We start from the raw sequence: 13,799 nt of genomic DNA on the forward strand, positions 1-13,799 counted from the left end.
GAGGCGTTTGCAGCTTCGGCCCTGCCCGCGCGGGTTCCCGCGGCCGCCGGCGGGTGCCCGCTGCCATGGCGACGCTGCTGCGCTCGGCCCTGCGCCCACTCCGCGCGCTCGGTGGCCTCCGGGGACCGGCTGCAGGCAAGTGGCGGAGGCGGGAGGGAGGCCTGGGGTGCCGGGCTCTTCTGACCGCGGCCTTTTCCTCGCCCAGTAGATGTGCCGCTCCGAGGCGTGCGCCATGGCGCCGGCCTGCTCTACCCCGGGCACATCCCCACCTCCCCGCTGCAGAAGGCGCTGCTGGCCGCCGGCGCGGCGGGAATGGCTCTCTATAACCCGTACCGCCACGGTAAGGTCGCCCGCATCCGGCGCTCCCGGGGGGGCAGCGGGGGCTTGGCGCGCGCCCTTGGCCTGGGAACCTGGGCAGGTGCCCGCCCCTTCCTCTACCCGCCCCCTAGGGGTAACTGGAGAGTAGACTAGGTCTGGGTTCCCAAACCCGGCTGCATCCCATCACCACGCGCAAGGTTCACAAAAAGGCAGATGCCCGAGTCCCACCCTGAGCTCAGTCCAAATCAGCCCGAGCCTGGGGAGGGGAGGGAAGGGCCAGCATTTTTAAAGTTGTTTTTTAAAATAACCACCTACGGAAGATTCTGTCAACCAGCCACATTGAGAAACCCGTGGACTAAATAGATGATTTACGAAGTTCGTTATAACATACATCAAATTATTCCACTAAATACTCAAGTTTATAAGGTCAGACACCCCGACCGCCCTGTTGCACTGTTCTCAGAAGTATTTCTGCCTGGCACATAGCAGATGCTCAATAAATGTTTGCTGGATGTATGACTGGAACATCTTAGGGTTCTACAGTAGTTTTCTCATTCTCAGGATTCTAAGTCTGGAAGGTATTATTTCTTCTACGAATAGAAATGACAGTGCTAATTGCTCACTGACCCCATATGCCACCTGCTTCCTGAACTAAATGTTTTATTTGCACGAGGTTCTTGATTTTTCACATTAACCCTGTAAGAAGGGTGTTCTCCACATTTCATAAATTAGTACCCTGAGGCTTGGAAATGTGAAGCATTTTGCACAAGTTCACTTAGACAGGGATTGTACCTAAACCCAAACCTAGCACTCTGATTTCAAAGCCTGTGATCAATGGAGGCATGATATTCTGTTGTAATAATGGGTGTAAAAGTGACTTATAAACTCGAGCGCTGTCCTAACCAGAGCCATCACAGCCTGTTAGATTAATAACAATGATAATGACGATAGGTACATACGTTGAGCCCTTACTGTGTGCCACATGATTTGCTAAATGTTTAACATGCATCCTTGTAACTAAGAGATAGATAAGTTTTTGGTTTATCATGTAGGAGGTTCAGACCAGGTCTGATACCTAGGATCTTATCTTCCATTTGTTCCCATTTCTTTCCTTTTAGACATGGTCGCAGTTCTAGGGGAGACCACAGGACACTGTTCCCTGAAGGTCCTCAGGGACCAGATGAGGAAGGATCCAGAGGGTGCCAAGATCCTGCAGTAGGTCCCAGCTGTACCTGGGGGGTTGGGGACATTCTCTGGGGATCCTGACCTCTCTGGAGTCACACTGTGTTCCTCTAGGGAGCTCTTCTTGGTGTCCTGGCCACGTGCACATGCTGGGCACTGCCTAGCTCCATGGGTGCCATTCATATATACACTATGATGACCTATGGGTAGTGCAATGTGGTAGCCTCAGCCCAGATCCCACCATAGAGCCCTCTGCCTTCCCTTTGCTCCCATAACAGGCTAGCTATAACCCCTGCCCCTGCAGTGCCCTTTGTGAGTACCTGGCTCACACCTGAGGCTTGCTCCTAAGATTATGCCACTGCAGGCCGGAACCATGACCTTAGCTTGCGGTAGTCTCCTCAGTCCCTGCCACCGTCCTGGCCAGAAGCAGGTGCTGCAATAGGATTTGTGGCCCCTTTGATGCTCTCTGCCGCTTCGCCTCCCATACCCTTGCTCCAGCTGGACCTCTCAGCTGCCTTTGCAGCTGCCTTCCCAGTACCTAAGTCCTGCCTTCTGCCATGCAGGGAGCGTCCCCGGATCTCACTGTCCACCCTTGACGTAGACAAGCTCCGTAGTCTGCCTGAGGGCTCCCTTGGCCAAGAGTATCTCCGTTTCCTGGATGTTAATGTGAGTTTCCAGCTTCTGTGCATTTGGCAATCCCTAGGAAAGGCAGAGAAGGGCATGGGAGTGACATCCTGAGGAAGGAGAAGTCCTGAGTGGCCACCGTGGCCAGGTGTGCTTTTTGTCTCTTGTCCCAAGGTTTTGTCGTCCACAAACAATAGTACTGGCCAGGATCTAATAGCCGCTTACTGGGTGTCAGCTGCCAGGCTCATACCTGATCTTGCTGAACCCTCCCAGCAAGAAGGTTCATGCTTGACCCTCCCTGTTGAGTACGTCTTATTACTATCCCCTTTAATAGGTGAAGAAATGAGGCTCAGAGCCCTTAAGCAATTTGATGATTCCATACAGCCAGTATGAATTCGTACTCACTTACTGCCTTTTTTTTAAAGATTTTATTTTTAAGTCTGTCTCTATGCCTGGTGTGGGGCTTGAACTCACAGCCCCGAGATCAAAAGTTGCATGCTCCACTGACTAAGCCAGTCAGGCGTCCCCAGATCATGCTTTTATCTGCTGTATTATGTCCCCCTGTTTCAGAGACAGTGCTTTCCCCAAGGTATGACAGGCTGTGGCAGTCTCTGTCCCAGGCAGGGAGGAGAGAGTCCCAAATCCTGAGGAACTCATCACGCGTTCAGGATCTGCTGTGTGCCACCCATCGTTCCAGGAGCTGGGGATAGAATGGTGAACTAGACAAAGTCCTGCTCTCGTGGCGCTAATACTCTGGTTTGGGGAGGAAATCAAGTAATAGAAGAAAAAATTTCATATAAAAATTCAGGTCAAATATTTATTGACTGCTTGGAATCTACAACACTGTTCTCAGTAATTGAGATACAGTGAATGTACTTGAGAGGAGAGAGAGCACGAGTTGGGGGGAACGAGATGGAAAAGGAGAAGCAGATTCCCCACTGAGCTGGGAGCCCGACACGGGACTTGGTCCCAGGAACCTGAGATCCTGACCTGAGCCAAAGTCATATGCTTAACCCAGGTGCCTCAGAAACAGATAATTCTCTGTTTGTAGGGGCTTCCCGGTGCTTTCCGGGATGGTTGGCCACATCCCCGGCCTCTCTCCATGGCTTCGGGTAGCATTCCTACTAAGTCACGACGGCCATGAATCTCTGCAGACATGGCAAATATCCCCCAGGGGGCGGTTAAGAAGCTACTGCTCTGGATTTGTCCCTGAGATAATAATCTGCTCCCCATATTCTCCGACACTTGCTCCTGCCTCATTTCCTACCATCTCCTCGGATTTCACCAGGAAGCAAGTTACTTCATCCATGGGAAACCCACCAGGGTGGCCGCCTTCTTCTGAAGTCCCCGGAGCCTTTCCTCTTGTTGCTGTGGAGGGGATGGGACGGCCAGGGCCTCCCTGGGCACCCTGCCCAGTCTCAGCACTAGTTGTGGTAATAGCCATAGAGATTGTGACACTTGTAGGGCACTGAAACCAGCAGCCCACAGAATGTGAAGGAACACCTTTGTCCCAGCAGAGGTTGAGATCAGAGTTCAAGGTAAGGCCACCCTCTCTGAGGCTGTCATTGGTGGGGGGTATGGTCATCTTGTGGCATCAAGATTATGGGCCTGGGCTCTGGAGTTAAGAGTAGCCTGAATTAGAATCCTACCTCTCTTCTCAGCTTTATGGCCCTGGGCAGATCATTGGACCTCTTTGAGCTTCCTATTCCTTATCTGAAGGCAGGGCACCTAATGTTTATCTTCCAGGGCACTTGAGTGGCTTATAATTAATGGATGTTAAGGCTGTTGGCTTTGGAATCAAGTTGACTTTGTTTCAAATCCTGATTCAGCCACTTGCTTAGCTGTGTGATGTTGGGCAACTCACTCAACTTCTCTGAACCTCATCTTTCTTATCTTTAACTGAGGATCCTAAAGTGTCTACCCCCAGATGGTTGTGAGGATGCCTTATGATGACATATGTGAGGGACTTCATAGAGTGCTGGCACATAGTAGGTACTCCGTAAATGTCACTGCTGTCACTCTGATCACCCTCAGCTTCACACGGCATGTAGAACTCCCTGGAGAAGAAATTAGGAACCGGGATCCAGTGAGATCACAGACCACAGACGAAGGCACTGAGCCAACAGCCCGAAAGCAATGAAACCACCAAATCCTTTGGGCTCTGGACAGGCTGACACCATGCTTGGGGAACAGGAACACTAGGCTGCTCCCGTTCTGCATGGGTGCTGCTGAGGACTCAGAGAGGCAGTGGGTGGGTCACAGAGAGACAGTTGACATCCTTTCCTGGGGTCAGAAAAGTCCCTGGCAGTCTAGCAGTGAACAAAGCAGCCAGCAGCCGTGGGCAGCCGAAAGGCCGCTACAGCACCACTCACAGAAAGCGACCACAAGCCGATAGGTCACTTCCAATCTGTTATTAGCCACTTCAGTAAAAGCAAAAAGAAACACATTAATAGCCTATTTTTTTTAACCCAGCGTACTAACAATACCGTCATTTCAACATGTAATCGCTATTTCTAAATTACTGAGATTTCATTGTTCTCTTCACACCAAGTCTTCGAAACCCGGTGTGCATTTGATGCCTACCACAGCATAGCTAGGTTGGAGCTGTCCCATTTCCAGGCTTGGTGGCCATTTGGGGTGAGGGGCTGCTGTAGTGGAAAGTCCAGGTCTGGAAGAGGGGCACGTGCACTGCATATCACAAGACATGGAACACTGCAAGAGACGGTAATGTGGACCTGAGCAGTCTGAGGGTCACGGACTGCCTCCCTGCAGTGGGGACACTTACAGCGAGTCAGAAAGAACAGGTGGGAGTGCCTGGGTGGCTCAGTGGGTTAAGCCTCTACCTTCGGCTCAGGTCATAATCTCAGGGTTCAGGGATCAAGCCCTGCATCGGGCTCTCTGCTCAGCGGGGAGCCTGCTTCCGCCTCTCTCTCTGCCTACTTGTGATCTCTCTCTCTTTGTCAAATAAGTAAAATCTTTAAGAAAAAAAGGAAAAGAAAGGACAGGTAGGCATTGCCAAGGTAAAGCTGTGGCTGGTGGGGGAGAGCATCCTAGGCTGAGAACAGCTCATGGTAAGGATCAGGGCTGGGGCATCTGGCTCGCTCAGTCAGTGGAAAATGTGACTCTTGATCTTGGGGTTATAAGTTCAAGCCCCCCCGGTGGGTGTAGAGATTACTTAAAAAAATTAGGGACACCTTGGTGGCACAGTCATTTAAGTGACTGACCTTGGTTTTGGCTCAGGTTGTGATCTCAGGGTCCTGGGATCGAGCCCTGCGTTGGGCTCCACACTCAGCACGGAGTCTACTTGGGATTCTCCCTTTCCCTCTGTCTCTCCCCGCGTGTGTACCCACCATCTCTCTCTCTCTCTCTCTCTCTCTCTCAAATATATAAATAAATTTTTTTTATTTGGGTGAGAGAGCAGCAGACTCCCCATTGAGCAGGGAGCCCATGTAGGACTCGATCCCAGGACCCCAGGATTATGACCTGAGCCCAAGACAGATGCTCAACCAACTGAGCCACCCAGGCACTGCCCCCCGATCCAATTAAATCTTTAAAAAAGAAAGTATCAGGGACCTTGGAAAGTTCTTTTTTCCTTTTTCTCCCCATTTTATTTCTACTTGTGGTTAAAAAAAAAACACAATAAAAAAAGAGTTTTCATCTCAGTGGGGCCTGGCTGCCCGGTCGGAGGAGTATGTGACTCTTGATCTCAGGGTTGTGAGTTCTAGCCCCACGCTGGGGGTAGAGTTTACCTTAAAGAAAAAAAAAAAGAGTTGTCATCTTAACCATCTCAAGCGGACAGTTCAGTGGTGTTAAATATATTCACATTGCTGTGAAACCAACCTCCAGAGCTTTTCTTTCTTGTAAAACTGAAACCTTATCCCCTTAAGCACCCATCGCTTCCCCCTACTGCCAGGAGCTGTTTTGCCATAAATTCCAACAGGCTTGGACATTATGTGTGTCAGGGTAGGCCATGGGGGTGTCTGCCACTATGTTCCCTACCCGAGGATTCGTCCCCTGTTGGCCCGTGTGGGCAGAAACCATCCGTGGTATGTGTTTGGTGGGAGTGGTTGACAGTCTGGGAGATGCTGGCTAGTTTGGCCTTGGGAACAGCTGGGAAGAGATCTAGGGGAGGTTCACGGTTGTCAGAGGGTCTCCCCAGATACCCGAGCACCCACCCGATTCGTGGACGACGAGGAGCTGGCCTATGTGATCCAGCGGTACCGGGAGATCCACGACATGCTCCACACCCTGCTGGGAATGCCCACCAACATCCTGGGTGAGTGGGGACCCCTGGTGGCCCTGGGGCTGGTGGGGGGACAGGGTGCTAGCCAGTCTGTCCACCTGGGCCTGACACCCACCAGTCAGCTGGCTCAATGCCTCATTTTCCGCTTTCTGAACGTCTTGGTAGCATCTGTGCCCTGCATCCCCTCTCTGTTCCACTGCCTCTGTGGTTCCTGAGCCGATGCCGCATCCAAGCATCGGGCTCCCTGCTCTCAAACCTGCCACACCTCCTACGGCCTACAGGAACCACCCTGGAATTCTCAACCTGGCTTTTGGAGTCCTCTGCACTCTGAGCCCAAGCTTCCTTCCCAGCCCTTATCTCCTGCTCTTCCTTGGACCCTCTCCTTCACCCAAAGACCAGCAGGGGCCAGGCCTGGGCACGAGAGAGAGCAAAGAGGAGCAGATGCTTTGTTCTGTCCTGGCGGGAGCACCATGGCCTCTCCTCACCCCCCACCCCGTCCCTTGCCCTGCCCCCAGGGGAGATCGTGGTGAAGTGGTTTGAGGCTGTCCAGACCGGCCTGCCCATGTGCATCCTGGGTGCCCTCTTTGGACCGATCCGACTCAGTGCCCAGTAAGTGCTGAGGTGGCGAGGGGTTGAGGGAGACCTCAGAGGAGCCGGGCTCCAGGAAATGGGACAAGCATGCAGCCTTCCCGAGCAGCCCCAGTGGTTCTCCAGGAAGCCAGGGTAGAAAGATCAGGGCAGGAGGGAGAAGCTGGCCTGGCTCAGGGTCTCCAGGGCAATGGAGGAAAGCCTCGATGTTTCACAGGACTCTAGGGTCTCCTGGGCCAGGCCTCAGTGTTGGGTCAGAACATGGAATGGGGGAGGGGGTCGCAAATCCAGTGTTAGTTCCTGGAGTTAGGTAGCCCTTGTTTAAATCTGGGCTTTGGCATATTCAAAATGTGTGGCTTTGGGCACAAGATTTTACCTGAGTTTCCATTTCCTCATCTGCTGCTGGGGATAATAAGATGGGGATAATAACTACCTTCATTTTAAGGTGTTTTTGAAGGCAGAAAATGCAGATCAACTTCTGGGCATACAGCACACCCGGCCCTGTGGATCTTATGTCTTTTTTCCTCTGCTGCCCCACAGGAGCCTACGAGTGTTGGTTTCAGAGCTCATCCCGTGGGCGGTGCAGAATGGGCGCAGAGCCCCATGTGTCCTCAACCTGTACTACGAGCAGCGCTGGGAGCAGCCCCTGAGGGCTCTACGGGAGGAGCTGGGCATCACAGACCCCCCCAGCGTGCATGTCAGGGGCCTGGCCTAGGCCCTGAGCCACCGCCCATACTCCCACCTTCCCTAGGTGCAGAGGACTGTTTGGCCATTACCTTTGTTCTTTTTCTTTGAACACTGACCCTTGGACATCCTTTGTCATAATTTGTCATAACCACTGATGAGTGGCTTCGAGGACCACCCAGGAGGGAGGAGGCAGAGCAGCAGGGCTCCCAGGAGAGCGAGGAGCTGCCCAAAGAGCACCAGGTGTGAGCGAGAATCCGTCATCCAGCCTGGTGCTGGGGAGTCTCAAGTCCACTGCTCCTATTCTGTACCCGTCCTTGCCAATGAGGGTTTTCTGGGTGCCAGGTTGGGTGTCCTCCAGGAGGAAGGGCTCTACCAGTTCCAAAGACCTGAGAAGGGCAGGTCTCCACTGTCTGAATAAAGTCTGCCATCAGACCAAGTATCCGCTGCTTCTGCCTTTGCCCCGTGCTGCCCATGGCTCTTCGAGCCCCGGGGCACACATCCCCTCCAGCCTGAGCTTCAGCAACGTGTCCTCTTTCCTTTGGTCTGGGACTGGGATTCCGATTCCTAATTCCTCCATCGTTTTCCAGCAGAGGGGCTTAGGGCAAGTTTATTCCCTTTCTCTCAGCCCATTTCATCATCAGTAAAAGGGGAAGAGAACCAACACCCACTTCCTAGCATTCCTGTGAGGATTTTGGAAGGGCTTCAGAGAAAGGCCCCCTCCCCCGGGCAGAAAGCGAGTATCGAAACTGTGTTCACAGGTGAGGAGGCAGCTGTGAGGCTGCTGGTTCATTCTGGAGTGCCACCTGGGCATTTTCTCTGGGGCAGGGCCAAAGAGTGGGGACAGGCGGGGTGAAAGGATCATGGCAGGAGCAGCTAGCCGTGTCTGGAGATTTAGAACCAGACACAGTCTCAGGATGGCAGAGCCTTTAGAGTTTTGGGGGCCAGCTCCCCACTGTATGGATAGGACAACTAAGGCCTAGAGATAGGCAAGGAATTGCCTGAACTAACTAGAACACAGGCCACAAGACTTCCTGGTTGGGCTTCCTGTGCCTCAGTTTCCCTATTCATAACAAGGGCTACGGTTTTATAGCTGGACTATGTGCCTAAGCAACTGAGATACATTATTGCATCGATGCCTCCAACAACCCAAAGAGATGTATTATTACTTGTGAGGCAATAGGAGCAGAACCAGGGACTGTCTGAGACCTGCCCCACACTGCCAGCCCAGTGCCTCAGCCTACCTTGTGCTGACCACATCCCAACTGGGCCTCCCAGTGGCGGAGGGGGGAGGCTGGACGCCTACCTCAGATCCAGAGCTTTTTCAAGAGGGAAGCCTTGTCCTGAGCTCTTTGGATTTCTGCAAAAAAAAGGAGGGATGAGCTTTCCAGACCTAATCCGTCTTTGTACTATGGACCACCTTTCCAGATCTGTCATGTTTCCACAGCTTTCCAGAGTCCAGGCGCCCCTACCCTCATGTCAGTAAAAGTCAGCTGTGCCAGATGCGGGGGGCAAAGTCAGACTCAGCATGCCTTCTCTGCCCAGCTGGGGAGTTCACCTGCTCCGGCCATTTGGTGCCTGAATAACCCTGAGACTTTACAGCATTGGCGAGATGGGCACTGGGCATCATGGTTAGCTGGGAATGTAGTCTGGTCTCCAGATCTTAAGGTGGCATTTTTTTTTTTAATTTCTTTATTTAACAGAGAGAGAGATCACAAGTAGGCAGAGAGGCAGGCAGAGAGAGAGGAGAAAGCAGGCTCCCTGCTGAGCAGAGAGCCCAATGTAGGGCTCGATCCCAGGACCTTGGGATCATGACCTGAGCCGAAGGCAGAGGCCTAACCCACTGAGCCACCCAGGCGCCCCTAGGTGGCATTTTTTTTTAAAAAGATTTTATTTGACAGAGAGATCACAAGTAGGCAGAGAGGCAGACAGAGAGAGAGAGAGGGAAGCAGGCCCCCTGCCGAGCAGAGAGCCTGATGCGGGACTCGATCCCAGGACTCTGGGATCATGACCTGAGCCGAAGGCAGAGGCTTAACCCACCGAGCCACCCAGGCGCCCCTTAAGGTGGCATTTTTGCCACAGACTCATGACTGGCAAAAAGATCTACTGGCAGTAGCTACCGCTTCCTTACTTATCACAGCCCATAAGTCTCTGCCAACTTCTACCTAGAAACTTCCATTCTTCATCTCCATAAACTATATTGGCCTTCTTCCTATCTTTGGGAATAGCGTTCTGTCCCCTCCTCATCACACGGCCGACGACCTGTCATTCACAATTGTGCTCAAACGTCACCTCCTGGGAGAGGCCTTCCCTGGCCAGTCACTTGAAGAAGTGCCCAGCCCCTTGCTGCACACACCATGTCACCTCATTTTCTCTCTGGCACTTACCACTCTGAAATGATCTTCCTTATTCATTTATTCCTGAGTTCTGTGTCAGCCCCAAGAGGGCAGGGAACCTGGTTCTTTCCGCTCACTGCTGGGAATAGTGCTTGACCCACCGTAGGGGCTCACTGCTTCGTTAGTTGAAAGAGTGGACGCTGAGCCCTGAGCAGAGAACCCCACAAGAACCTCACTTCACGGTAAAGACTGGGGGCCTCAGGTTTGGGGCGTGGCCTTTCAAGTCACACAGCTGGGCTGTGGTGGAGCTTGTCCCTGGGACCCACGGATCTTGAGTCCTCTCCTGGTAGCTCAGAGAAAGCTCCCTTTTCCTCTGCCTGATAATAGCCATTGGTAGCTGGCTTCAGAGCAATGTTTGGGGGCACAGGCTCTGAGGACAGACAGACCTGGCCCTGGCCCTGCCCCTGCCCAGCACTGCACCCTTGCGGTAGTCCTGTCACCCCTTTGAGCCCCTGGCTCCCCACCTGAAACACGGGGAGAGTATATACCTATCCCACAGCAGGGCCATTATGCATGTGTAATGACTGACCACATAGTACATGTTCAGGAAGTAGAAGCTGTCGTTTGCCAGAAAGTTCCTTCGAGGCCTCTGAAGTCACCAGGTACTCAATGAAGCCAAAGGTGTTTGTTTTGCACACACCCAGAGTGGGAGGACTTCTGTAGTTCAGAGGTCCCAATGCCAAGCGTGACCATGGATCTACAGGGTAAGTATCCACTGCGTGCCAGGGACCAAACCACTTCTGTCCCCTGGGGAACTCAAGTGCCTTCAAGTGAGTCCAGATGGCGTTCTCTCATCTGGCAAGTCTGGAGGTTCGAGTGCTGGTGTTGATTCTCCAATGCAGGGCAGATGGGGGTCATGTCGGTGGAAGGGAGCCCATAGTGAGGTCAGGCTAAGCTCAGCCTGTCCCACAGACGATAGCACCCAACACCTGGCCTCCTCAGAAACCCTCAGTGGCTCTTCACTGCCTGGGATACAAAGGCCTTTCCAGTCACGTTTCCCACCACACGGCCCTCCCCTGTCCATGTGTCCTGCTGCACAACACCCCTAGTCTCTGGTTATTTCACAAATACCTCCTGAGTGTCAGCCAAACGCGAGGGGTCCCGTGGTGATGGAGACAGCGGCATCCCCGCCCTCTTGGAGTTGAGCAGTTACAACAGCCAACGGCCTTCGATGTGCCCACCCTGTGCCGAGAGCCTGCCACGCGCCATCTCATTGAGTCCATACCAAGCGCGAGGAGGCAGGAACCATGATGACTGTATTCCCATTCTGTAATGAGGACACTGAGGGAGCACCTGGCTGGCTCAGTCTGTAGAGCATGGGACTCTTGGTCTTGGGGTTGTGAGTTCAAACCCCACACCAGGTGTAGAGATTGCTTAAAAATAAATCTCTTTTTTTTTAAAGATTTTATTTATTTACTTGACAGATAGAGATCAGAAGCAGGCAGAGAGGCAGGCAGAGAGACAGGAGGAAGCAAGCTCCCTGCTGAGCAGAGAGCCCGATGCGGGGCTCGATCCCAGGATCCTGGGATCATGACCTGAGCCAAAGGCAGAGGCTTAAATCCACTGAGCCACCCAGGCGCCCCTAAAAATAAAATCTTAAAAAAAAAAAATGAGGACACCGAGCCTCCACGAGGAGAGGTGATTTACCCAGTGCCTCAGGTGCACCTAGGAGTGAAACCCAGATGTACCTGACTGGGAAGGCAAAGAAGACAAGTCATGATAGTGTGCGATGGGTGTTGACAGAAGTACAGTGGGCACTTGCTGAAGGGTGACCTATTTAGTGATCTAACCTCCACTGGCCTCTCTCTGCGTCCATCTAGATTGTAAGCAATTTGAAGACAGACTGTTCTGTTACTTGTGTCACATCCCCCCCTCAGGCCAGGTTCAGGAGCTGGGTGGAGTACTGCTTTGGCCCCACCATTGTGACCAGCCTGGGTGGAGGAGAGTAGCAGGGCTGCACACCAGCACCATCTTCCATCTCCTTTGCCCACAGTACATGTGACCTCAGCAGACAATGTGGAAATGATCATGTTTGTTATATCCATGGATCCTGGCCTGGATCAAGTCAGAGCCTTCAAGCCTGTCATTCATTCAACAAATATTTATCAAGCTAAGCCCTGTGGACATAATCAGAGATAATCTTCATGTCTAGATTTTGAATGTGCTTTGTGGTCAGTATGCTTGTAAACTACAATAGTAAATAAAATATGTCATACGCTAACTCGAACTCTGTAAGGTTTGAGCACTCTTAGTATGTCCTAATTTTCATACGTAAGAAGCAGAGACTGAACTTTCAGCTGAGAAGCTGTTCCGTATATGTTGGACGCCAACGCAGAAGCCCATCACCACTGCACCACACTGCCTCTTGAATGTAATAGCGATGGGGTGGGGCAGAGCTTTAATTTACCTGGGTTCCCCAAACGGATGCACTCTATACTCTGAAAAGAATAAATCCAAGTACTTCTCAGACCAAAATTTCATTTTTCATTCCTATGAGGAGACCCGGAAAACTGCCCTTCCCCCTTTTACAGACTTCTTCCCGGATTAAGGAATTAGAGGATGTATTTAAGGATAAGTGGGGAGAGGCACCTGGGTGGCTCAGTGGGTTAAGCTTCTGTCTTTGGCTCAGGTCATGATCTCAGGGTGCTGGGATTGAGCCCCACATCCAGTTCTCTGCTCAACAGGGAGCCTGCTATCCCCCACAACTCCCTATCCCCCCATCTGCCTCTCTGCCTACTTGTAATCTCTCTGCCAAATAAATAAATAAAATATTTAAAAAAAAAAAAAAAGGATAAGTGGTGGGGCGCCTGGGTGGCTCAGTAATTTGAGCGATGGACTCTTGATTTCTGCTCAGGTCATGAACTCAGGGTTGTAAGCTCAAGCCCCATATTGGGCTCCAGGATCAGTGTGGAATGTCAGCTTGCCCCTCTCCCTCTTCCCCTTCCCCACTCGCATACTCTCTCTTAAACAAACAAATAAAATATTTTAAAAAAATAAAATAAAAGGATAAGTGGAAATTGTGCATGCCCAACATGTTTGATTATCAAGGAACCAAGTTTTCAGAGGCCCATAGCCACACAGCACTGGGCTTGGCCAATGTCCCGGGGCTTGGCAGGTGGGATGGCAAATCCAGTCCTAGGCTTGGAAGTTAGCTGATTTCCGGGCAAGGTCCAGAGCGATCAGATGCCGATTAGGTACAAGTCTACAGATCCGTACCCTTTGTACCACCAGGTGCAACTGCCTGCTTGCAAGATACCAAGGATGGGAAAGAATGCTGAGGTAATAGCTCTGACGTCCTGTTTATTGCTGTCGCAGATACAGAGGTCCCCGCCTCAAGTCTGCACATCTTCTGAATCATGTGAAGGTACTGGAGTCCCTAAAATATCCACATGAGAGTGAGCGAGGAGCTATCAAAATTCGACTCTGGTGGGACTCGAACCCACAACCTTTGAATCACCACACCAGGATCGGCTAGAAGTCCAATGCGCTATCCATTGCGCCACAGAGCCACCTACTTAAGCCTCTCTCAGCTCACCTCTCTGCCTACACCGCCCTTTTAGCGTTCTTTTGGTGTGGCGTCGGCCTTGGTGGAACCCTGCCCATCTCTGCGCGCAGACTCCGGATTCTCCGCCCACGCTGCGGGTGGGGGTGCTCCTCACAACCCGCCAACGCCAGGGGCTTGCCGGCTCCGGGACCAGACCCAGCCGGCCCGTCTCCTTCCCTCCCGGGGGTCTCCGCGGCGGGGCGGGGCTGCGCGGCGCGGA

General features: G+C 52.3%; 1 protein-coding gene and 1 non-coding gene across 3 annotated transcripts; one reads left to right on the forward strand and one right to left on the reverse strand.

Moving 5' to 3' along the window:
* Positions 1-6: 6 nt before the first annotated feature.
* COQ4 (coenzyme Q4) lies at positions 7-8,074 on the forward strand. Of its 2 annotated transcripts, XM_047700182.1 has the most exons (7): positions 7-135; positions 209-340; positions 1,437-1,533; positions 2,064-2,166; positions 6,271-6,400; positions 6,883-6,976; positions 7,496-8,074. In XM_047700182.1, exons 1-7 carry the CDS (start codon positions 66-68, stop codon positions 7,668-7,670), a joined length of 801 nt encoding a protein of 266 aa, XP_047556138.1. In that variant the 5' UTR covers positions 7-65; the 3' UTR covers positions 7,671-8,074. The 2 variants fall into 2 exon arrangements, with proteins under 2 accessions (XP_047556138.1, XP_047556139.1); XM_047700183.1 differs by lacking the exon at positions 6,883-6,976.
* A 5,379-nt stretch (positions 8,075-13,453) lies between these two features.
* Positions 13,454-13,544, reverse strand: TRNAR-UCU (transfer RNA arginine (anticodon UCU)). The gene is given in 2 exon segments: positions 13,454-13,489; positions 13,508-13,544. It is a non-coding gene; the product is annotated as a tRNA-Arg (tRNA).
* Between the last annotated feature and the right edge of the window lie 255 nt (positions 13,545-13,799).

Source organism: Lutra lutra, chromosome 13, assembly GCF_902655055.1.
Source record: "Lutra lutra chromosome 13, mLutLut1.2, whole genome shotgun sequence".
Lineage (NCBI taxonomy): Eukaryota > Metazoa > Chordata > Mammalia > Carnivora > Mustelidae > Lutra > Lutra lutra.

Bases quoted from the DNA above. Each gene is read 5' to 3' on its own strand.
- COQ4 (XM_047700182.1), top strand. From the start codon at position 66: ATGGCGACGCTGCTGCGCTCGGCCCTGCGCCCACTCCGCGCGCTCGGT. The intron at 6,401-6,882 runs GTGAGTGGGGAC...CCCTGCCCCCAG, and splicing joins AATGCCCACCAACATCCTGG to GGGAGATCGTGGTGAAGTGG. The intron at 6,977-7,495 runs GTAAGTGCTGAG...GCTGCCCCACAG, and splicing joins CCGATCCGACTCAGTGCCCA to GAGCCTACGAGTGTTGGTTT.